The sequence below is a fragment of the Aquarana catesbeiana genome, linkage group LG05, assembly GCF_042186555.1.
Source record: "Aquarana catesbeiana isolate 2022-GZ linkage group LG05, ASM4218655v1, whole genome shotgun sequence".
Taxonomy (NCBI): domain Eukaryota; kingdom Metazoa; phylum Chordata; class Amphibia; order Anura; family Ranidae; genus Aquarana; species Aquarana catesbeiana.
Window position 1 is genome coordinate 410370190 of NC_133328.1, and position 24168 is coordinate 410394357.

At 43.8% G+C, this 24168-nt stretch overlaps 1 protein-coding gene across 1 annotated transcript; it reads left to right on the forward strand.

Annotated features, from left to right (window-relative positions):
- The first annotated feature begins 4917 nt into the window (after positions 1–4917).
- On the forward strand, positions 4918–23918 carry LG05H6orf62 (linkage group 05 C6orf62 homolog). Its single transcript, XM_073631163.1, has 5 exons — positions 4918–6437; positions 15888–16064; positions 16744–16866; positions 17795–17929; positions 22655–23918. Exons 1-5 carry the CDS (start codon positions 6309–6311, stop codon positions 22778–22780), a joined length of 690 nt encoding a protein of 229 aa, XP_073487264.1. The 5' UTR covers positions 4918–6308; the 3' UTR covers positions 22781–23918.
- The last annotated feature ends 250 nt before the right edge of the window (positions 23919–24168 follow it).

Below are 24168 nucleotides of genomic sequence, written 5' to 3' on the forward strand. Positions count from 1 at the left end.
AGGCTCCCACTCTTCTCTTCATCTTCTCTTCTTCATCTTCTTCTCCGGGCCGCTCCGCATCCATGCTGGCATGGAGGGAGGCTCCCGCTGTGTGACGCGTCTCCTCTTCTGACAGTTCTTAAATAATGGGGGCGGGGCCACCCGGTGACCCCACCCCCCTCTGACGCACGGTGACTTGACGGGACTTCCCTGTGACGTCACGGGAAATGCCACAGGGAAGTCCCGTCATGTCCCGTGCGTCAGAGGGGGGCGGGGTCACCGGGTGGCCCCACCCCCCGTTATTTAAGAACCGTTAGAAGAGGAGACGCGTCACACAGCGGGAGCCTCCCACCATGCCAGCATGGGTGCGGAGCGGCCCGGAGAAGAAGATGAAAAAGAGAAGAAAATGAAGAGAAGAGCGGGAGCCTCCCCCCATGCCATGGGTGCGGAGCGGCCCGAGAAGATAGAAGATGCCATGGAGGAGATGCTGGACGAGAACACCAGAGGAAGAACCAGAAGAGCCAGAAGAACCAGAAGAAGAAGAAAGAAGAAGCATTTAAATAAAGGAATTGTCAAAAACTGTCTCTTGTCATTTTTAACATTTTTGACAGTTTTTTAGTGAAATGGTAGGGGTACTTTTGTACCCCCTTACCATTTCACACAGGGGGGGGCCGGGATCTGGGGGTCCCCTTGTTAAAGGGGGCTTCCAGATTCCAATAAGCCCCCCGCCCGCAGACCCCCACAACCACCGGCCAGGGTTGTGGGGATGAGGCCCTTGTCCTCATCAACATGGGCACAAGGTGTTTTGGGGCGCTACACCAAATCACCCTCCCAATGTTGAGGGCATGTGGCCTGGTACGGTTCAGGAAGGGGGGGCGCTCTCTCGTCCCCCCCTCTTTTTCTGCGGCCTGCCAGGTTGCGTGCTCGGATAAGGGTCTGGTATGGATTTTTGGGGGGACCCAACGCCGTTTTTTTTTTTTTTAATTTTGGCGCGGGGTTCCCCTTAAAATCCATACCAGACCCTTCAGGTCTAGTATGGAATTTAGGGGGACCCCCAAGTTACTTTTTTTTTAAATTTTGTTTCGGGGTTCCCCTGTGGGGAATTCCCATGCCGTTTTTATCAATGAACTTTTATGTGTATTGTCGGACCGGCAATGCAATAGCCACGAGTAGTTTTAAATGACTTTTTTTCCTTTGAAATGTCATTTTTCTGTCAGACTGTTCTAAACATGGGAAACATGCGTCCCTTTACAGGCATACTATAGACACCCCCCAGCTATGAAATTTAAAGGAATATTACACTTTTATTGTTTGACTTTAAGCATTATTAAAATCACTGCTCCTGAAAAAAACGGCCGTTTTTAAAACTTTTTTTTGCATTGATCCATGTCCCCTGGGGCAGGACCCAGGTCCCCAAATACTTTTTATGACACTAACTTGCATATAAGCCTTTAAAATTAGCACTTTTGATTTCTCCCATAGACTTTTAAAGGGTGTTCCGCGGCATTCGAATTTGCCGCGAACACCCCAAATTGTTCGCTGTTCGGCGTACTTGCGAACAGCCGATGTTCGACTCAAACTCGAAGCTCATCCCTAGCCAGGAGTAGTCTTTGTTTGTGAGGTGCGTAAACCACTCCCACCTGTTAAGCTGTTACCTTGCTGCCCTCTGGTGAGCTTTGTAGGCCTGTATTACGTTGGGCAACAAAGCTTGCAGACCACACCCCTGCGCACACCAGCCAGAGTGCTAGAACTTGGCCAGTAAGCCGGGCAAGTCCACCCCCTGAGCACATTTATGCCTAGAACAATAGGTACCGCTGAGTTTACTGGGCCACTACTGGGTTCGCTGAGAACCGAGCGAACAAACATTGCCGATTGCTCAATTCTCAGGGCTCCATAAGCATAAAGCTGATGCCTCTATACTCTCCCCCTGCCCCCCTGGCGAGCTCACAGGAGCACTGAGCTGTGGAGGGGCCGGAGCAGCCGGCTCAGGCTCTGAGGCTTGCTGAGAGGCTAAGCTGGGTGCCATCCAGGCATGTGAGCAGATACTGACCATATGGTCGCGATCCTTCCTGGGCCTGGACCGGCTTTGTGACATCAGCCGACAGCAGGCTTCCGTCTGTTGTCTGCTGAATATGGGTCACAGGAATGCAGAGCAGACTGCACTCCTGTGATCCACAGAAGTACAGCCAAATGAGCTTTGGCTGTACAGCTCCTTTAATATAAGGACACTTACCTGTCCAGGGATCCAGCACCTGAGCCAATTCTTCAATCAGCTTCGTGTTCAGGCGCTAGCATCTGTAGTAAGGGATACAGGAAGTGATGGCTTGCGGCTTCACAGCCTATTTCTTACTGTGCATGTGTGAGTAGCGCTGCGCCTTTGGAATGGTCCCGTAGTTTCCTAGGGCCTGTCATGTGTCCCAGAAGACTGCAAGGAAAAGAGGGGGGTAGAACTTCTTGTTCCTTTCGCCGCAGCGACTGGAACCAGAAGTAGGGTTGCCACTTATGCCACTCCAAAGAGAATAGTAATGCACGCATAGTGCCCCTGCGCCCTCCTGTCCGGCCCTGATCAAAGCCACATTCCGGTCTGAATAATGTTGGACAGTCTGGGTTTTAAATGGTGTCTGGGTTTCAGTGCAGCTGAAACCCGGACACCATTCAAAATCCGGACTGTCCGTGTGAATCCCAAACAGGTGGCAACCCTAGCCAGAAGTGGGAGCGAGTACCTATCAAAACAACCAGGTGTCCGCTCCATCCCCCACCCCAAAAAAAGTGTCAAATATGGTAGGGGAGGGGGTGCAAACAAGTGGAGCTTCCCCTTTAACCACTTGTCGTCCGCCCACTGTCAAATGACGGTGGGGCGGTGTGGCTCTTGTTCTGGGACACCGTCATATGAATGGCCGCTCTTGCGCGCCTGGGGGGTGAGCAGGAGATCGCGGCCGTGCCGTGTTGCTAGGATCTCTGTAAAGAGCTGCGGCTATGGCTCTTTAACCATGTGATCGGCTGTGTCCAATCACAGCCAGTCACATGTAAACACGGAGATGCCGGTAAACGGCACTCCTCACCACTGACAGAGTGTGTGGCGAGGAGAGCCGATCAGCGGCATCACCTCGCAGGGAACATCTGGCTATGTAATCAGGGCACTGATCATCAGTGCCCTGATTACAATAAAGCCCCCACAGTGCCAGTAATGAGTGCCCACCAGTGCCAGCAATCAGTGCCCACCAGTGCCACCCATCAATGCCGCCTATCAGTGTCCATAAGTGTGGCATATTCTTGCCTCCTCATCAGTGCCCTTAAGTGAGGCCAGTGCCGCCTCATCAGCGCCCATCAGTGAAGGAGAAAAATTACTTATTTACAAAATTTACTGACAGAAACTAAGAAAAACTTTAGGAAAAAATAAAATAAACAGAAGTGAATAAATACCTCCAAAAGAAAGCTCAATTTGTGTGAAGAAAATGATAAACATTTCACATGTTACAGTGTAGCATGACCGCACAATTGTCATTCAAAGTGTGACAGCGCTGAGAGCTGAAAAATGGCCTGGGCAGGAAGGGGGTGAAAGTGCCCGGTATTGTGGTGGTTAAAGTAGCGCAGTGCCGAATAGCAAAAATTGGCCTGATAATGAAGGGGGTAAAACCATACCTCCAAACATTTTGACATGGGAATGAGGGACACCTACTAGCAAATATATGTAGGCATAGAACACGCCCCGTGCCACACCCCCTTAAAGGAGAATTAACCAAAAAAAAAGGTTAATTAAATCCACAAGGACTTTTTTTACACCTATTTCTTTATATTGGCTTTTAAAATGTACAAATGCAGCTATTTAAAATTTGGATTAAAGGTTTAGCTCTGGGAAACACTTTTTGAAAGATAAAAAGTGCATTTTATATACAACTATTTGGATCAGACCAAAATGAGGCGGAAAGAGGGACATTGCTCCAAATCAGGGACAGTTGGGAGCTATGGGTAAAACCAACAGTCCCGATTTTCCTGGGACAATCTTGATTTTGGGACCCTTGTCCCAATCGGAGGCTGAGGGCTTTCACAATGGAGCGGTGCGCTAGCAGGACAGGAAAAAAAGTCCTGTTAGCAGCATGTGAAGGAGCGGAGTGTATACCGCTCCTGCCCATTGAAATCAATGGGACAGCGCGGCTATACCGCTGGCAGTTTTTAACCCTTTCTCGGCCGCTAGCGGGGGTAAAACCGCCCCGCTAGCAGCCGAATACTGACGGTAAAGCACCGCTTACAATAGCGGCGCTTTACCGCCGCCCCCGCCCCAGGCCCCAGCGTGAAAGGGCCCTAAGCGCCCCGCATTTTTGTTTTATCCCTATGCCATGCCTACAAACGCATGCCCCCACCCCTAATTATAATAGGACTCCGCCTACAGCCAAAAAAGTGTCCTGAAGATTTTTTTTACAATGTTGGCTACTATGTAAAACCTTCCAGAGGTCAAGTGATTAGGTAACCTTTTCTGAGAGAAACACAGAGGCTGACATTGCTTATCCCCTTCTATCTTAGCTGCCTGGCTCTTATGCTACATGACACAGTTGTTGGTACTTTCTGTTGTTTCAGGAAGTCAACCCATTATGAGAGTGTATGTCAACCTCTTTGTCGTCCCGATTCCCAATAAAGTTCATTGATAATAAAAAAAAAAACCTGTGCTAGACATCATGTGAGAGAAGCGCCCCGCCTCTAGGTGAAGTCTTCCCTGTGGGCTCATCCACCCATACGGGGGTGCGCTGCTGAGGCAACTGGTGGTGGTTTCCTGCGAACCTGCTAAACGTGGTGTGGTTTTACAGCTCCTACGCTGTATCTGTGATAATATTTGCGGTTATAAAAAGTATGATGAATTGACCATGCGGTAAAAAAGAAGAGTTGAATTTAGACTTTTTCTACCCCCGGCGTTGGATGGTATATCCCGGAGGGTCCCTGGCGGGAGAAGGCAGGAGGTGACGCAGCGGCGGCCATTTTCTCCTTCTGTGTGCGCTGGCTGTTTTTGTGCTGACAGACAGACAGGCAGGGGCCGGTGTGGTGGTTAGTCTGGCTGGGTGCCTGGGCTTCCTACCCCGCGAAGCGGCACGGAGACGGGCTGGGGGTTCCCTGTAGCTGAGTTCGGCGTTTCCTGAGAAGTGCGTAGTACCGAGGCCCTCGCCTGCTCCTCCTCCCTCCCTCCCTCCTTCCTCCTCGCCGCCGCCGCCTCCTCCTTCTCCTGTCACAGCACGACCCCCCGCTCCGGACTATGGGTGGGTCGGGGTGCAGTAGGGTGCTTAGCCCGATGAGCGGTGCAGCTCACGTCCAGAGGGGTCCGTTGGGGTCCCTGGTGTTTTCTTGACATGGATCTTCCCGGAGTTGTCACCCTTACCAGCCTCCCCCCGCATAAACAGCTGATCCGGCGTCCTGACATCTGCACTCAGCCTCCTGCGGACACCCTGTTGTTGTTAGACATGACCGGCTAGGACACCCTTCCCTTCCCCCCACCACCCCACGATCACCGATCTCTCTGTGTGCGATGATCTCCTCCACCCCCTATCGCTGACCCTCTGATCGCACATTGTAGCAGAGTAGATAGGCCTCCCCCCCCCCTACAGAGTTATTGTCCCAGTCCGAGTCATCATGGTGTCCCTCCTCAGGGGGTGTCAGCTGGTCGCACACATGGGCTCCCTCGGTGCCCTGATCATGATGATGCCCAGGATTGTGGGGCCTCTCGACCTGTGCTGTGAACACCCCACCCCCACTTATTACACCGATATATAATCTATTTTTTGCACTGTAGAGGTAATAGGAAGATAAAAGGGGGGGTCGCTTGAAGTCCAGATCTGTCATCAGCGTAGAGAATGCAGCCTTTCAGCTGGCCTATCTGTCCCTTACACCCCCTTCTCTGGTGAGCCAGGAGGTTCAATAACATGCCTAGGCAGGATGGCCTTTGATTTTATGGTACAGGCTGATAGCAGGAACATCTTCATTTCTTCACTGTCATCGCACCCCTAGCATTTGTTTGTTTGTTTTGTTTTTTTTTTTTTATACCAAATGTGTTTTTGGTTCACGTTTTCTGTGTATATGATGCCTATTTTAGTTTCATCAGAAAACAGCACTTTGTGTCCTAGTTGCCCAGCCTTTCTGTTCCTCCACCCCGGTAGTAGGACAGGCCTGTCACACGTTGCCTAACTAGAGATTTGGGTTGCACTGACCTGTTGGAAGTCATTGAAAGCAAAATAAGGGTAACATGGCTTGTTTCTGTTGAACTGGTGTCCGACCCACCCGCAATCGCTGACAAGTGTCTTTAAGCGTTCAGCACCAGCTATAAAAAAAAAAAAATCAAATCGACCATGGGGGACCCCAACTCTCGCAAGAAGCAGGCTCTGAACAGGCTACGCTCCCAGCTAAGGAAGAAGAAAGAGTCTCTGGCTGACCAGTTTGACTTCAAGATGTACGTCGCCTTTGTGTTCAAAGACAAGGTGAGGGATGGGAGCTGCAATTCTTATGTATGTTATAATAATTATAAATATTATTTTTGTTGCTATCTGTGTCCTATTGCAGAGATTTCACTTCCTGTCCTATAGCCAAACAGGAAGTGAGGGACAATCTCTGCAATTTAGGGAATTCCTTGGGGACCCCCAGGTCACCAGAACTAGTGTCCACATTGGAAGTTTTCCCTGCTGTTACTTTTCTGAGGACAACCCAATATTTGGCATTTTCTTTTACTTTCAATGATAATGGTAAATGGGACCAGTAGTGTCTGTTCCCCGTTAATCTCCTTAACGGGGTACAGACAGCTATAAAGACTGACAAGCATTCTAATCCCTCTCTGCTCTATCTAAAACGGAAAAAAAATTTTACCTTTAGTTATACTTTAACACTAAGACTGCATTTGAAAGCGCTATTGTGTGGCAAATCACGGGACTCGCATTTGAGATGCCAGTCTTTTTCAATGACGCCTCAAATCGCGGGAAGCATGTCGCTCAAAAGTAGCTCCTGAACTTTTTTTTGTGCGACATGCTTCCCGCGATGAGTGTTGCCACAATTTATCACAACAGGTCCATCCCGCGATTTGAGGTGTCATTCAAATTAATGGCATCTCAAATGCGAGTCCCACGACTTGCCATTCACACAGCACTTTCAAATCGTGGGCAGATTCGCAGCAAATCTGCCCGTGATACAAAATGCTGAAGTGTAAATACAGCTCCTACGCACTGTATCCAGATTACTTTATTTTGAGGGCAGATCTGTATTTGACATTGATTCAATTAAGGCAAGGCCATACACGGTTCAAATTCCTTTCCTGCAACCATGGACAGCGTTGACAGGGAAATCAGCAATTGTCTTCTCCCAGTTGGGGCGAGCAGGGGAAGCTGCCCCTGCCAGGAGAAGTGTTGTTATTGATAGCGGTGTATCAGCTATTAACAGTTCGAGTCTCGGCGGGCTCCTGCTGAAATTCGAACCGTGTATGGCCGGCCTAAGTCCCCCATTGTGAGAGCTTCCAAGTGACCTAGCCCATACCCAGGATTGTTACTGTGTCACTTGCGGCAGCTCCTCCTATGAGGAGAGCTACAGTTTACACCCATTGGGGATCACAGTATATGCTACAATTTAAAATAACTGCAAGGAAATCTGTGAATCTGGTTGTGTTTTCATTAACGACTTCCCGCCCGCCCACCGTCCTGGGCTTTGAGCGGGTATATCTGAATGATGCCTGTAGTTAGACATCATTCAGATATTGCTGGTTTCAGCCGGCGAATCTCTACACCATAGGAACGATCATAGCGGCCGTTCCGCCGCTTGATCATTCTATGGGAGGCGAGAGGGGACGTCCCCTCCCGCCGCCCTCCGGTGCTTGTTCCGCCTCACCGTTACGATCGGTGAGGCGGAGAGCGGATCCGCCGGCGCCGGATGTAGATCATAGAGATTTCTGGCGGACCAGATGGTCGCCGGAGTCTCTATGATCATCAGAGACCGGGCACGATGTTATGATGTCACGCCCGGCCTCTCCATTAAAAAAAACGGCGCCGCTTCGGCTGGGAAGCGGTGATCGTTTTATTTTATTTCAGGCTTCCCAGCCTAGTGGTGAGATGTGGGGTCTTATTGACCCCATGTCTCACTATTAAGAGGACCTGTCATGTCATATTCCTATAACAAGGGATGTTTACGTTCCTTGTAATAGGAATAAAAGTGATCCCTTTTTTTTTTTTTTTTTTTTTTCCAAAAAAGTGTCTATAAAAAGAAGACAATATAATTAACAATTAAAAAAAAAAAAAAAAGATTTTTAAAGCACCGCTGTCCCCGTGTGTTCGCACGCAGAAGCGAACGCATACGTCAGTCCCGCCCACATATGAAAACGGTGTTCAAACCATACATGTGAGGTATCGCCGCGAACGTTCGAGCGAGAGCAATCATTTTGTCACTAGACCTCCTCTGTAACTCAAAACATGTAACCAGTAAAAAAATTTCAAGCGTCGCCTATGGAGATTTTTAAGTACCGAATATTGGCACCATTCCACGAGCGTGTGCAATTTTGAAGCGTGACATGTTGGATATCTATTTACTCGGCCTAACTTCATCTTTCACAATATGCAAAAACATTGGGCTAACTCTAGTGTTTTGTTTTTTTTTAACACAAAACTGTTTTTTTCCCCAAAAAAATGCATTCGAAAAATTCCTGCGCAAATACTGTGAGATAAAAAGTTGCAACACCGCCATTGTATTCTCTAGGGTCTTTGCTAAAAAAAACATATATAATGTTTGGGGGTTCTATGTAATTTTCTAGCAAAAAAAGATGTTTTTTACATGTAGGAGAGAAATGTCAGAATTGGCCTGGTAGGGAAGTGGTTAAGATGTTTTATGTTGATTGACTATAACTTGCCAATACAGTGGAACCTCGGATTACGAGCATAATCCGTTCCAGGAGTATGCTTGTAATCCAAAGTACTCGCATATTAAAGCGAGTTTTCCCATTGAAGTCAATGGAAACGAAAATAATTTATTCCGCATTGACTTCAATTGGATGCAATACCGCATGCGGCCAGAGGCGGGGGGCGCCGGAGAGCCTCAAACGGCCAAAAAGGCACACTTTGGCTGACGTCGGAAAGACTCCGCTCATGAGATTTTCTGAGGTCAGCCGAACTGTCCTCGGGCCTTTCCGTGCATTTCCGAACGCCGACGATTGGTGCTGTTCGGCTCCGGCGCCCCCCACCTGAATTCTCGTTTTGCCAGACAACACTCGCAAACTGAGTTAGGATTTTTAGAAATACATGCTCGTTAACCGCTTTACTCGCAAACCGAGGTTCCACTGTACATTCTGCTAGCGTCAATAGAGGTGTGTGTCAAATTCTTGTGTGTCCATTAAAGCTCAAAGAAAGATATACTGGTGGTGTTAGTAAGGTTAAGGCCTCAAGGAAGAGAGGCCCCAATGTACACAATACAGTAGCTGCCAACTAACGCCTTGGCTGAAATGCTGCAGGTCCAGTTTTTCACATATTCACATAAGTGTAAGGGCTCTTTCACACAGGGAGTCCGTATGTCCGTTTTTCAGCCTTCCGTTTTCGGATAAAAAATGGACATGCATGTATCCCTATGGAGCGTCGGATGTCAGCGGTGACATGTCCGCTGACATCTGCTCAGATCCTAAAAGTGTAACGGAGGAAAACCCTACTTTTCCATCCGTTTTCGGATCGGATGACGATGGACGCTACGGTCCGTCATCATCCGATCCCCCATAGGGGAGTACAGTGACGTACTGTAATGTCGCTTTTTGTTTCCAGTTTATGGGCACCCCCTCCTCTCTGCTGACACCCGCAGCGATTGTATACAGTGGGCGTTTCAGCAAGTCCCATCCAATGTTTCATGGTTGGGACTTGCTGATCGACTGTGTCCAATCACAGGCCAGAGCACTGTGTTGACAATCAACACAGGACTCTGTACAGAGGGAATGCTCTCTGTTTCTTTAAGAAACAAAGATCTTTAGTAAAAAGCACACTTTACTCGAACACTTGTAGGTACACGTTTAACCCCTTGAGTATCCGAGATGTTAACCCCTTCCTAGCCAGTGTCATTAGTAGAGTGACTAAATCATTAGCACTGATCACTGTATTAGTGTCGCTGGTGGTGTCAGTTTGTCCGCACTCAGTCCCGCTAAGTCGCTGATCACTGCCTTTACTAGTATAAACAATAAATAAAAACTCCAGTATATACACCATAGTTTGTAGACATTATAACTTTCACGCAAACCAATCAACATACTTATTGGATTTTTTTTTTTTTTTTTACAAAACACATGTAGCAGAATACATTTTGGACAAAAGCTATGACAAATTTTTTTTGGCTATATTTTATAGAAGAAAGTAAATATATTCCAGCCCTTTTAGTTTAATTAAAAAAAAAAGTGGAGATCAAATGCCACCAAGAGAAAGCTGTATTTGTGTGGGGGGGGGGGGGGGGGGGGAATACAAAATTTGTTTGGGTACAGTGTTGCATGACCGTGCAATTATCAGTTAAAGTAGTGCTGTGCTAAATAGCAAAAAATGGCCTGCTCATGAAGGTTATTTTATTATTATTTTTTCCTTCATTTCATGAAATCTAACAGTTAAGTGATACAGAACATATTTTAAATTAAACATTTATTAAACACAAGTCTCCAATCAGTGCACTTGTAAGTTTTTTTTTTTTTTTTTTTTTTTTTTTTTTTTTTTTTTTATATCTAAAATGATACAATCTTAACCACCTCAATACAGGGCACTTTCACCCCCTTCCTGCCCAAGCCATTTTTCAGTTTTCAGCGCTGTCGCACTTTGAATGACAATTGCACGGTCATGTTACACTGCACCCTAATGAAATTTTTATCATTTTTTTCCCCACAAATAGAGCTTTCTTTTGGTGGTATTTGATCACCTCTGCGGTTTTTATTTATTGCGCTATAAACAAAAGAAGAGGGACAATTTTGAAAAAACACAATATTTTTTACTTTTTGCTATAATATCCAATTTTTTTTTTTTTTTAACAAATTTTTTCCTCAGTTTAGGCCATTATGTATTCTTCTACATATTTTTGGTAAAAAAAAATTGCGATAAGCGTATATTGATTGGTTTGCGCAAAAGTTATAGCGTCTACAAAATAGGGGATAGATTTATAGCATTTTTATTATTTATTTTTTACTAGTAATGGCGGCGATCTGCAATTTTTATTGTGACTGCGATATTGCGGCGGACACATCGGACACTTTTGACACATTTTTGGGACCATTCACATTTATACAGCGATCAATGCTATAAAATTGCATTGATTACTGTGTAAATGTGACTGGCAGGGAAGGGGTTAACACTAGGGGGCGCTCGAGGGGTTAATGTATGACCGAAGGAGGTGATTCTAACTGTGGGGGGAGGGGACTGACTGGGGGAGGTGACCGATCGCTGTCCCTATGTACAAGGGACACGCCATCGGTCTCCTCTCCTCTCTGACAGGACGTGGATCTGTGTTTACATGCACAGATCCACGCTCCTGCTCTGTTACCCGGCAATCGCGGGTGCCCGGCGGACATCGCGGCCGCCGGGCACGCGCACCGGGTCCCGAGCGACGCAGCGGGCGCGCGCCGCCGGCGGTGCGCCACGCCCCCTAGTGGCTCAGGAAGGCGAGGACGTCATATGACGTCCTCCCAGAACAACAGAAGCCTCGTCCAGCCGTCATATGACGGTGGGCGGTGGCTTAGCGGTTAAACATTAAATGCACAAAAACAGGTAATCAAAACTTTTGGACGGGAAAAGAATGGACTTGGGTTTTTTTAATTATTTTCATTAAAGTGGATTTTTTTTCCAAAAAAATTGTGTTCGAAAGACCGCTGCACAAATACTGTGTGACTTAAAATATTGCAACAACCGCCATTTTATTCTCTAGGGTCTCTGCTTAACCACTTGCCGACCGGGCCATAGCCGAAAGACGGCTGCAACGTGGGACGTCCTCCCAGAATACTGCTCTCGCGCGCCCCCTGGGGCGCGCACCCGAGAACTTCCGTGACCGCCGGGTAACTTCCTCCCGCCCCTCTCTGTACCGATCGGTACAGTGCGAGGGGAGAGGGGGAGGGATCGGATGGCAGCACCGCTGTGGGCTGTATGTGTAGTGCCCACAGCGGTGCTCAGTGACAATTGCAGTCACATCTATCCCTCCATGCTCAGCCATCCCTGCATAATACCCCGCGGTACTCTGCATAATACCCCGCGGTACTCTGCATAATACCCCGCGGTACTCTGCATAATACCCCGCGGTACTCTGCATAATACCCCGCGGTACTCTGCATAATACCCCGCGGTACTCTGCATAATACCCCGCGGTACTCTGCATAATACCCCGCGGTACTCTGCATAATACCCCGCGGTACTCTGCATAATACCCCGCGGTACTCTGCATAATACCCCGCGGTACTCTGCATAATACCCCGCGGTACTCTGCATAATACCCCGCGGTACTCTGCATAATACCCCGCGGTACTCTGCATAATACCCCGCGGTACTCTGCATAATACCCCGCGGTACTCTGCATAATACCCCGCGGTACTCTGCATAATACCCCGCGGTACTCTGCATAATACCCCGCGGTACTCTGCATAATACCCCGCGGTACTCTGCATAATACCCCGCGGTACTCTGCATAATACCCCGCGGTACTCTGCATAATACCCCGCGGTACTCTGCATAATACCCCGCGGTACTCTGCATAATACCCCGCGGTACTCTGCATAATACCCCGCGGTACTCTGCATAATACCCCGCGGTACTCTGCATAATACCCCGCGGTACTCTGCATAATACCCCGCGGTACCCCGCTATTTTTAACCAGTTCCCGCCCACAGTCATATGACGTCCTTGACTTTGAGCGGGGATATCTGAATGATGGGTGCAGCTACAGGCATCATTCAGATATCAGCTTTTTCAGCCGGCAATTTCCTACACCATAAGAATGATCATAGTGGCTGTTACACTGCTTGATCGTTCTTACGGGAGGCGAGAGGGGACGCCCCCCCTTCCCGCCACCCTCCGGTGCTTCTACCGACTCACCGCTACGATCGAAGCCAAGATCGTTTTTTTATTTCAGGCTTCCCAGCCTAGAGGTGAGATGTGAGGGCTTATTGACCCCATATGTCACTGTAAAGAGGACCTGTCATGCCATATTCCTATTACAAGGATGTTTACATTCCTTGTAATAGAAATAAAAGTGATCAAAAATTTTTTTGGGGGGGCCCATGTCCGTGTGCTCGCATGCAGAAGCGAACACATACGTAAGTCCCGCCCACATATGAAAACGGTGTTCAAACCATACATGTGAGGTATCACTGCGAACGTTGGAGCGAGAGCAATGATTTTGGCCCTAGACCTCCTCTGTAACTCAAAACATGTAACCAGTAAAAAATTTTAAAGCGTCACCTATGGAGATTTTTAAGTAGCGACGTTTGGCACCATTCCACGAGAGTGTGCAATTTTGAAGGGTGACATGTTAGGTATCTATTTACTCGGCGTAACTTCATCTTTCACATTATGCAAAAACATTGGGCTAACTTTACTGTTTTATTTTTTTTTTAAAGCACAAAACTGTTTTTTTTTTCAAAAAAAACGCGTCCGAAAAATTGCTGCGCAAATACCGTGCGAGATAAAAAGTTGCAACAACCGCCATTGTATTCTCTAGGGTCTTTGCAAAAAAAATATATATAATGTTTTGGGGTTCTATGTAATTTTCTAGCAAATAAATTATTACTTTTACATGTAGGAGAGAAATATAAGAATTGGCCTGGGTGCTCCAGAACGCCTGGAGGTGCTCCGTGCATGTTGGGCCTCTGTATGTGTCCACACTGTGTAAAAGTCTCACACGTGGTATCACCATACTCAGGAGTAATAGCAGAATGTGTTTTGGGGTGTAATTTGTGGTATGCATATGCTGTGTGTGAGAAATAACCTTCTAATATGACAATTTTGTGAAAAAAAAAAAAAAAATCTTGATTTTGCAAAGAATTGTGGGAAAAGATGACAATTTCAAAAAAACTCACCATGCATCTTTCTAAATACCTTGGAATGTCTTCTTTCCAAATAGGGGTAATTTGGGGGGTATTTGTACTTTTCTGGCATGTTAGGGTCTCAAGAAATTAGATAGGCCGTCAGTACTTCAGGTGTGATCAATTTTCAGATATTGGCACCATAGCATTTGGACTCTCTAACATTCACAAAGACCAAATAATATACACCAAGTTGTACTTATTTTTACCAAAGATATGTAGCAGTATAAATTTTGGCCAAAATTTACGAAGAAAAATTACTAATTTGCTAAACTTTATAACAGAAACAAAAAAAAATTCATTTTTTTACCAAATGTTCAGTCTTTTTTCTTTTATAGCGCAAAAAATAAAAAACCCAAAGGTGATTAAATACCAACAAAAGAAAGCTCTATTTGTGTGAAAAAAAGGACAAAAATTTCATATGGGTACAGTATTGTATAACTGAGTAATTGTCATTCAAAGTGTGAGAGCACCGAAAGCTGAAAATTGGTCTGGTTAGGAAGGGGGTTTAAGTGCCCAGTGGTTAAAAAAATGTTTGGGGCTTCTACGTGATTTTCTAGCAGAAAATACTGGATTTTTACTTGTAAGCAACACATGTCAGAAAATATTTAGTCTTTAAATAGTTAAACTGAGCTCTTCTACATACCAGAGTTCATTCCTTTTGATAAGTAGATACCGTATATACTCGAATATAAGCCGAGGCACCTAATTTTACCACAAACTGTGAAAACTTATTGACTCGCGTATAAGCCTAGGGTGAGAAATGCGCAGCTGCTGTAAGTGGAAAAGAGGGTCAACAATGTCCATTTGCAGCCATAGGTCCCCTGAACTTCAAACTCTGTAGTTAAGGGTCGTAGATGCCCACTAGCTGCAGCCAAAATTTGGGGTCTCTGGACCCAAAGGGTCCCGAAATGACATTGCTGCAGATGGACACAGTTGACCGAATTTGGGGCCACGTATCTCGGGACCACTTGGTGCTAGGAACCCCAAATTTGGTATGCAAACCCAGTGGAGCTAGTGGTCCCTAGCATCAAGTGGCCCCTGAGATATGGGGCCCCAAAGTCTGTTTGGAAAATGTCAAGCACTTTTCTGCAGCAGAGTGACATTTTCTGAACCTACTTTGGGGCCCCATATCTCGGGGCCACTTGGTGCTAGGAACCCCAGCTTGGATATGTTGTAGTGCTAGTTCCTCTGGGTTTGCACACTAAATTTGGGGTTCCTAGCACCAAGTATCAGGTCGGAAAATGTCATTTTCTGCTGCAGAAAAGTGCTTGACTCGAGTATAAGCCAAGGGGGGCATTTTCAGCTCAAAAAAAGTGCTGAAAAACTTGGCTTATACTCGAGTATATATGGTACATTGTATCTCTTTGCTTCTTTTATCAGGGATGTTTGATGACTTCAGGTAACTTGCATTGACTTCTATTACAAAGTCATTTGCAAGTATCGGCCTAATTTGCAGCACAGTCAGCCGATTTAATTAAAAAGTGCCCATAATTGGTCGACCTTTATACTTGAGTACAGTTCTTGTCCAATTCACATGTGCTTTATAGTGTGATATGAGGGTTAGTTTCACTTTGTTACTGGGGCCAAGTTTCTCTTTAAATTGGACTTTTAAATGTTACATAAAGAGTACAGGTTCACTAAAGACTTCAATTTAAATTGATTCTATTTTTTACGTAACTGGTTGCAGTTCAGCATAATCCTTTATTTCAGTACACCATACGGCTAAACATACAGAATAATAGTAGAATTGTAAACCTTAAATTAATTTGCTCTATTAAAAAAACTATGTGGGTTTGATTTTGTATTGAACTGTGCAGTTTTGGAAGCTATTGAGTCTGCTCAGTGGTGACTTGTTACTTTGTTCCTCTTTCTACAGAAAAAGAAGTCGGCTCTGTTCGAAGTGGCTGATGTTATACCAGTTATGACTAACAATTATGAAGAAAATATACTGAAAGGTGTGCGGGATTCCAGCTATTCCTTGGAAAGTTCCCTTGAGCTTCTGCAGAGGGATGTTGTACAGCTTCATGCACCTCGCTATCAGTCCATGCGGAGGGTAAAGGGTTTTGTTTATTTTCATTGGAGGTGTGATTTGCACAATTTGCTTTGGACCTCCCATTTCACAGCAGTACAGCCAGTGTATTAGTGTCAGGTTTTACAACATAATCTTTCACCGTATTTTGCCCTCCAATATTGTAGGTTCCTTTACACATACTGGTCTATCTGCACTACGATAGCGGAGTGTCTCTTCTTAATCCCCTTTATACGTTTGCCAAGAATCAGCAACACAAAACCCATCCCCACTACCTGTAAACTTACCTTATTTGTACTTTAGCATTTCAGCTACTGTGAATCGCTGCATGACTAAACTTGTAACAAGCAAGCATATAACTGATATTCCTGTCCATTCTTAGTACAGATTTCCCTCAGAGAACCTGTTTATACGTTTCTTCATACACTGGTATTTTTATTGTGGCAAGTGCTGCCCCTATTGGGACTATTTTCCTCCATTGCAGCTTGGAGCAATATAGAAGAGTCCTGCTTGCATTATCTTTGGTACAGTTTTCACCAAATGCACCTTCATTGGGATGAATGGTAATGATGTTTTTAGAGCTGTCAAATGAATATGTTCAAGCATAATGTGAGATGCACAGTGAACAGAGACTGTAGGAGAACTTTTATACAGTACATGTTATCACTCTGGTAATTTGCATAATGTCTATATTGTCTTATAGGATGTAATTGGATGTACTCAAGAGATGGACTTTATTCTTTGGCCTCGGAATGATATAGAGAAGATTGTTTGTCTTCTTTTTTCAAGATGGAAGGGATCTGATGAGCCCTTTAGGCCTGTTTTGGTAGGTACAACTGTCTGATAAATAATATGCAAAGGAGGCACCAAAATGTATAGAAATGTATATATATTCTGTAGTGTTCTGTGTAAATTTAAAAAGGTAATGTCTGCAGGCATCAGATGGGAGCAAATGACCTTTCATTACAGTAAAGGCTTTTACTTTAAAGTGCAGCCAATTGTGTTGAAGTGGCTAAACTGGCAGAAGGCCTTGTTCAGATATTTCCATTTAAGGGTCCATTCACATGGGCATATGCATATTTTCTGCATGAATGCGTGTTTTTAGTCAGAGCTGGCAGAAATCCAGCAGAAAATACACACCTCTAAAGTACTTGCGTTTTAGATGTGTACAGTGTTTAAATGTGTGCAATTCTTTCAAATGAATGGCTACACATTTAAGTCCTGCTCACTGTTGAGTGTTTTGTAGCTCGAAGCGCAACAAGCAAAAAAAACAATTTATTTTCAATAGCCCTTGTTCATATCCGAGCGTCCCGTCGCTTATAGCCAAACGCCTGTCATGCAAAAAAAGTACATGAGCTACTTTTCAGGCAGAATTGAGCGTTGCCCTGCCCCCCCATGTTTAGTTGCGCACATAACTGCGCATCGAAACATCTAAAGCAGTGTTTTTTTTCTGCTCGTGTGAATGAGCCTTAAATGTTTAGCGGCCCGGGTTATACAAATCGGCATGATTTGTGACTTAAAGGAGATAATCTTATCAACGCAATGTGAGATCCACGCCTCCCAGACTGCTGAAGATGCTGTACAGATATGTGCGCAGGGGATCTATTTATGGAACCAGTTTAGTAGCTTTTCAGATTGTGTATATTAAATTCAATTTTTGTTTTTGGTAATGTTGGTAGTTCCACTGTGTTTTCCATGCATGTGACCCTATATATTTTTTTTTTTTTTTTTTTCTCTCCCCCTCCCTTTTTAAGGCCAAGTTTGAATTTCATCATGGTGATTATGAAAAACATCTTCTGCACGTACTGAGCCGGAAGGACAAGACTGGAATTGTTTTGAACAATCCTAGCCAGTCAGTGTTCCTCTTCATTGACAGACAGCACTTGCAGGTAATTGCAGCTCAAAGGAAACCTCATTCATGTTTATGTTGGATTAGAATAGTAACTTCTATCTGAATAACAAACCAATCCATTTACACCTATAGCAATCTATACATGTAATCTATACATGTAATCTATAATGTAGTCTATACACACATAGCGGGTAAAATAAGTATTGAACGCATCACCATTTTTCTAAGTAAATTTCTAAAGGTGCTATTGACATGTAACAACTAGGGGTGCACAGAATGGAAATTTTGGTACTGAAACTGAAGGATGCACTAGGCCGAAAACCGATACCAAAAATGACAGTTTTTAAAAAATATTTATATTATAACCTTTTAAATTAATATGAATTTATTGTTTGCCATTATTGGCACCTTTTAGTGCAAGAAAGGTTAAGTAAAAAGCGGTCTTTAACCATCTCTTGTATCATGTCCGCAGTCTCTTACTTAAACTTAAATGCATTGCTAATAGTATTAGCAAAATTTCCATTCAGTGCACCTCTAGCAGACGTGATGCAGAAGATGGTCAGAGACTGCAGACGTGATGCAGGAGATCGATGCAGCCTCACCAGTGTCCATCAAATGCAGCCTATCAGTACCCAGAAGCCTCACCAGTGCCTGCCATATGCAGCTTGCCTGTGCCCGAATCAGAGTGGCGATCTCCACGTGTCACGGAACTGGGTTTGAATTCCCCGGGCTGCAGTAACAATGTCCCGCCTCCTGTGATCACATCACATGGATTCAGTGTCCCGCCATTGGATCAGTGTAAACAGGAACTGATTCTGGACAGCCGCACTCTTGAAAAATAGCCTTATTTTTTGGGAAAATTCACATCAAAATCAAAGATGAAAATCACAGCAGACAAAAGCGCTCTGGTCAGCTCTTTTGTCTGCTGTGATTTTTGATGTGAATTTTCCCAATAAATAAGGCTATTTTTCAAGAGTGCGGCTGTCCAGAATCAGTTCCTGTTTATTGCTACTAGCAATTGCCAGCACCTACGGCTTCCGAACCGAGAGGAAGGTTTACTTTCTGTCTGTCGTCCTGGAACGGTGACATCTATCTTTTCCACATTGGATCAGTGTGCTGTCTATCACAGGAGGCAGAACATTGTTACTACGGCCCGGACGTTTCAGCTCTGCGACATTCGGCGAGTAGGGAGGGGAGGAGGAGGGAATGGGCGGCACCCAGGGCTGACCTCGCCCCCTTTCGGTGTCGGCTGTTTTTTCCTATCGGCCAAATGAAAAAACACCGCTTTCGACGCCCGAAATTTCGGTGCACTTCTAGTAACAACCCATGCAATCCATACAAAGAAACAACATTCAGAAATTAAGTTATGTGTAATAAAATGGAATGACACAGGAAAAAGTATTGAACACAAAAAAAGGGAGATATATATATATATATATATATATATATATATATATATATATATATATATATATATACACACACATACACACACATACACACATACATACACACATACACACATACACACATACACACATACACACATACACACATATATATATATATATATATATATATATATATACATACATACATACAGGGTGACCCTCAATGTGATACAGCACCTCATCCCAATAAGTTGAAAGATCAAAGGGGAAGTACGGGGATTATGGCGGTGCCAAAACATACACACTACATGGTAGTAAAAACCTGAAATATTTTATTAACCAAAAATTCTTAAAAGGTCGACATAAAGTGGACAAGGTGTGCATCATAATACATATATTTAAAAAGACACAATTGTGTAGCGGAAATTTTGTTTACGAAACTTGGCCTGAGAAGCGTGGCTGCCAGTTCAGTGGGTAGGTATTTAGATGTCCGATATGTTTCGCCAGTAATGGCTTCCTCAGGGACAGATGTTTAATACCTATAGCGCTACAAATTAATCTATGAAAGAAAATTGACAATCAGGCAAAATTCTATAATCAAAATATAATAAGCGTGCATATAATATAAATGGATACTTAAACATGTTTACGGGCTGTCAGACAAGAACCAACCACATCCGCCCAAGACGAGCCCACATATGCCCCACGCACACGAGGCGCCAGGCGGTCCCCATCCCTCCCAAAAAAAAAAAAAAAAGGGAAAGAACACCCCAGCCAAGTCCCCATAGGATGGTAAATGTGTACCTGTAAATCACCAGGGACAGGCGCAAGGCACCCTCAGCAAGGCCTCAAGCACAGACTACATTCAATAGCTGCAGGGGGCAGATAGATGGACCTGACAGAGTTTCTCTAGAGAAGAAAATATAATATTTTAGAATACTATTATAGTGGGCTCTGGACAAGCCTATAAGGAGCCCACTGGGACTCGCATAGTCTCACCTATACTTACACTGATTAATTGAACCGGTAATGTGCAGGACACCGATAGCGATTAATTGAGGATATTATGGATACCATAGATCATGAGGTAGGTATAGCACTCGGAGAATGGTCAAACACTATTTTTTTCTGTGAAAAAAACCCTAAAAATTAAAAAATTAAAAATATAAAAAACTAAAAAAATATATATACAGCCAACTATATCTAGGGGTCAATGATATACATTACATATATGCTAAAAGTTAAACATCACTTGCACTTACCGATTGGCATAGTGCAATGAATTAGATCAATGGTTGGTATAAAGGTTACAGTTGGTAGTATCGCTCAGCATGTCATGCTGTGAATTAAAGACAAAACATGCTGTTAATATTGAGTCCCAGTGGGCCCCTTATAGGCTTGTCCAGAGCCCACTATAATAGTATTCTAAAATATTATATTTTCTTCTCTAGAGAAACTCTTTGTCAGGTCCTTCTATCTGCCCCCTGCAGCTATTGAATGTAGTCTGTGCTTGAGGCCTTGCTGAGGGTGCCTTGCGCCTGTCCCTGGTGATTTACAGGTACACATTTACCATCCTATGGGGACTTGGCTGGGGTGTTCTTTCCCTTTTTTTTTTTTTTGGGAGGGATGGGGACCGCCTGGCGCCTCGTGTGCGTGGGGCATATGTGGGCTCGTCTTGGGCGGATGTGGTTGGTTCTTGTCTGACAGCCCGCAAACATGTTTAAGTATCCATTTATATTATATGCACGCTTATTATATTTTGATTATAGAATTTTGCCTGATTGTCAATTTTCTTTCATAGATTAATTTGTAGCGCTATAGGTATTAAACATCTGTCCCTGAGGAAGCCATTACTGGCGAAACATGTCGGACATCTAAATACCTACCTACAGAACTGTCCGCCACGCTTCTCAGGCCAAGTTTCGTAAACAAAATTTCCGCTACACAATTGTGTCTTTTTAAATATATGTATTATGATGCACACCTTGTCCTTGTGAACTTTATGTCGACCTTTTAAGAATTTTTTGTTAAATTAATAATTATAATATTTCTGGTTTTTTACTACCATGTGGTTTGGCACTGCCATAATCCCTGTACTTCCCCTTTGATTTTATTTATATATATATATATATATATATATATATATTTTCTCTAAACATATAAAATTATTGTGCAAATAAAGCGTCACAAAACCAAACAAAATTGTGAATGTGGAAGCACACAGTGGCTAGTGACCAGTGGTACTGATCAATGCTTTATATATCAAGTGACCACAACTAGAAGTGCCAATATCATTCATATATAGTGACTGGTGTAAATAAAACAAAATATACAAGTCCATATGTAGACAATATAATGTGTTCAACTGGGTGATCTATCCCTTCCCCATTATGGTTAGCCTGGCTTGTGGAACTCTGTAGTGTCATCTCTATGGTGGTCCTGCCCGATTATCCTTCGTGGTGTGTAAGGAAGAAATACCAATAGTGATATATATTTTTTTTTTCTTTCAAGTTTTATTGTTAAAAATGGCTAATTTTATTCACTTTTTACAACATTAATGCAAACCTATACTCCACGAGCGGCGAGCTCGTCCTCCCGCATCATTTCCAGTATGCCCATCGCTCACTCCCGACGCGTAGCATCATGCCCACGTGACTTCATCAGGGGGTCAGGTACCGGAAGTGATGCAGTGCATGTGTGTTTTTAAAGTTACTAATTGGCATGCACTTGTAAAACATGAAAGTGACTCAAAGCCATCTGTTTCATTTTTTTTTTTTTTTTTTTTTTTTTCTTTTTTTCTTTTTTTCTTTCTTCACACTAAGATTTAGCCTGAAGGGCTTTTCAAAATGCACTGAAAGTCAGTGGAGTGAAGAGGCATTAAAGAAAAATACATATTTACCTAGCTAACACAAAATATCAGTGGGAAATTTCCCCCATACTACATCTTAATTTAGTATCACAGCATCCTGTCATATTGCATGTCCTGTTTATTTCTGCACTGTGGTGAGTCATAAGCAGGCCAATGAGAGCTTTAGAGCTGGAGGTATGTGAAACTCGAGGAAGTGAATAGGCTTCAGCTGTCCACATTTTAAAATGGATGCAGCCAGACTCGGCGGAAGTAGATTTCTGCAGCATATTTGGCAAGTATGCAATCTCGGTATATATAAAATCTGCAAAGTGGTTGGAGGGAAGCTTCAGAATGGCAAAGATGCTTTTATTACAAATTATGTGAGCAGACTGCAGTTCCTCCTTAAGATTTGACTAATATGTTGATCTAGCCCTTTTGGATAAATTCTGTGACTCGTGTACTACTTACTACCAGTTCGTTTTAAGCCTCATAAATCTTAACGTCTTGCCTTTTTGTGTTACAGACTCCTAAAAGCAAAGCCACGATCTTCAAGTTATGCAGCATCTGCCTCTACCTGCCACAGGAACAGCTCACCCATTGGGCGGTTGGCACTGTTGAGGATCACCTCCGCCCTTACATGCCCGAGTAAGGGTGTGACCAGTCAAACTGGGAAGATCAGATCTTGGCGGCAATTTTTTTTTTATTTTATTATTTTTTTTTTTTTTACTTCTCCAGATTCCAGAAGAATATGGACTCGCACTCAGAAAACGTATGTTGTGAACCTTCATGCTGGATATTTTTTTCTTCATTTTTGTATCTGGACTTTTTTTTTTTTTAATTTCCATTTTTGATTTATTGTGCATGGACCTTGTGAAAAAGAGGATGTTCTGAAACATCTTTTGCTTTAGCCTCATAAAATGTGAATTGATGGGACTCTGGCACACTGAATCAAATGTATCAGAAAGCACAAGGTATTATTTGTTTTGGTGGTCTTCCCATTTGCACTGGTCATATCCCCTAAAGTTTAGAGAGTTAGACTACAGTATTGAGGGTGAAACATGAATGTAACAGGCATAGAAGCTACACTGCTTTACTCACTATGAAAGCACTGTCTGAATCGCTTCAGTGAAGCAAGGATTTGATGCAGTTAAATGAAGGCATGTTCTGAGAAAGATGTATGTACAGAAATCCTGATTATTCAGCATTTGCTTTCATATCCTAGTTCCTTTTACAGGGATGGGACAGAGTGTACAGGCACCTAAAAATCTGATCTCTTCTTGCAGTTGCTGCATACCTCTCGGCATTTCCCACTGTGGGTGCATTTCCAATAATATAGCCTAGCAGTCTGCAGTAGCTATATTACATAGGAGTACTTGAGCACTGTGGAAACCATATGTTTCTGGATAGAGGATTTGAGACTTGAGCCTGCTGGTGATTTGTGTGTTTTTATTACTTTTCTAAAATAAAGTAATACTTTTATAACAGGAAACCTATGGTGGGTTTTGAAAACTTAGTTTTCTAAAGCAGTTGCAAACTGTGTAAAAGGAAAGCTGAAGTGTGCTAAGTTGGATCAGAGGATAATTTTATTTTGTGCAATGAAAATAAGGTTGACTACTGTATTGTTTAGAGAGAAGGCTCTGCTAAAAGGTTTCAGTACCTTTTTGATTAAACTTGTATAGGCCTGCTCCCTTTGCCTAATACTAGTGCTTACCTGGTTTAAATTTGTATCTAGCTTTTGTTTGAAATTGGAATACATTGAAAATTTAAAATAAAATGAGGTGATTATATATACGTGGCTGTTGTCTAATTACTAAATGATGACTTTAAGGCGGAAACTATAATGGTTTGGGGTCAATATTTATTTTCTCTTCCCAGAGCACTATAGGTTATCTAATTCCACAGCTGCCTGCCCTCTGAGTTACATTAGGGATGAGTCATTCGGTTTTGTGTGTAAATGTTGTGCTCTGTTAACAAGCTTTTTAAAGCCGGGACAAAGGAGATGGAGTGAGCCTAAGGCTGGCCATACATTATACAATT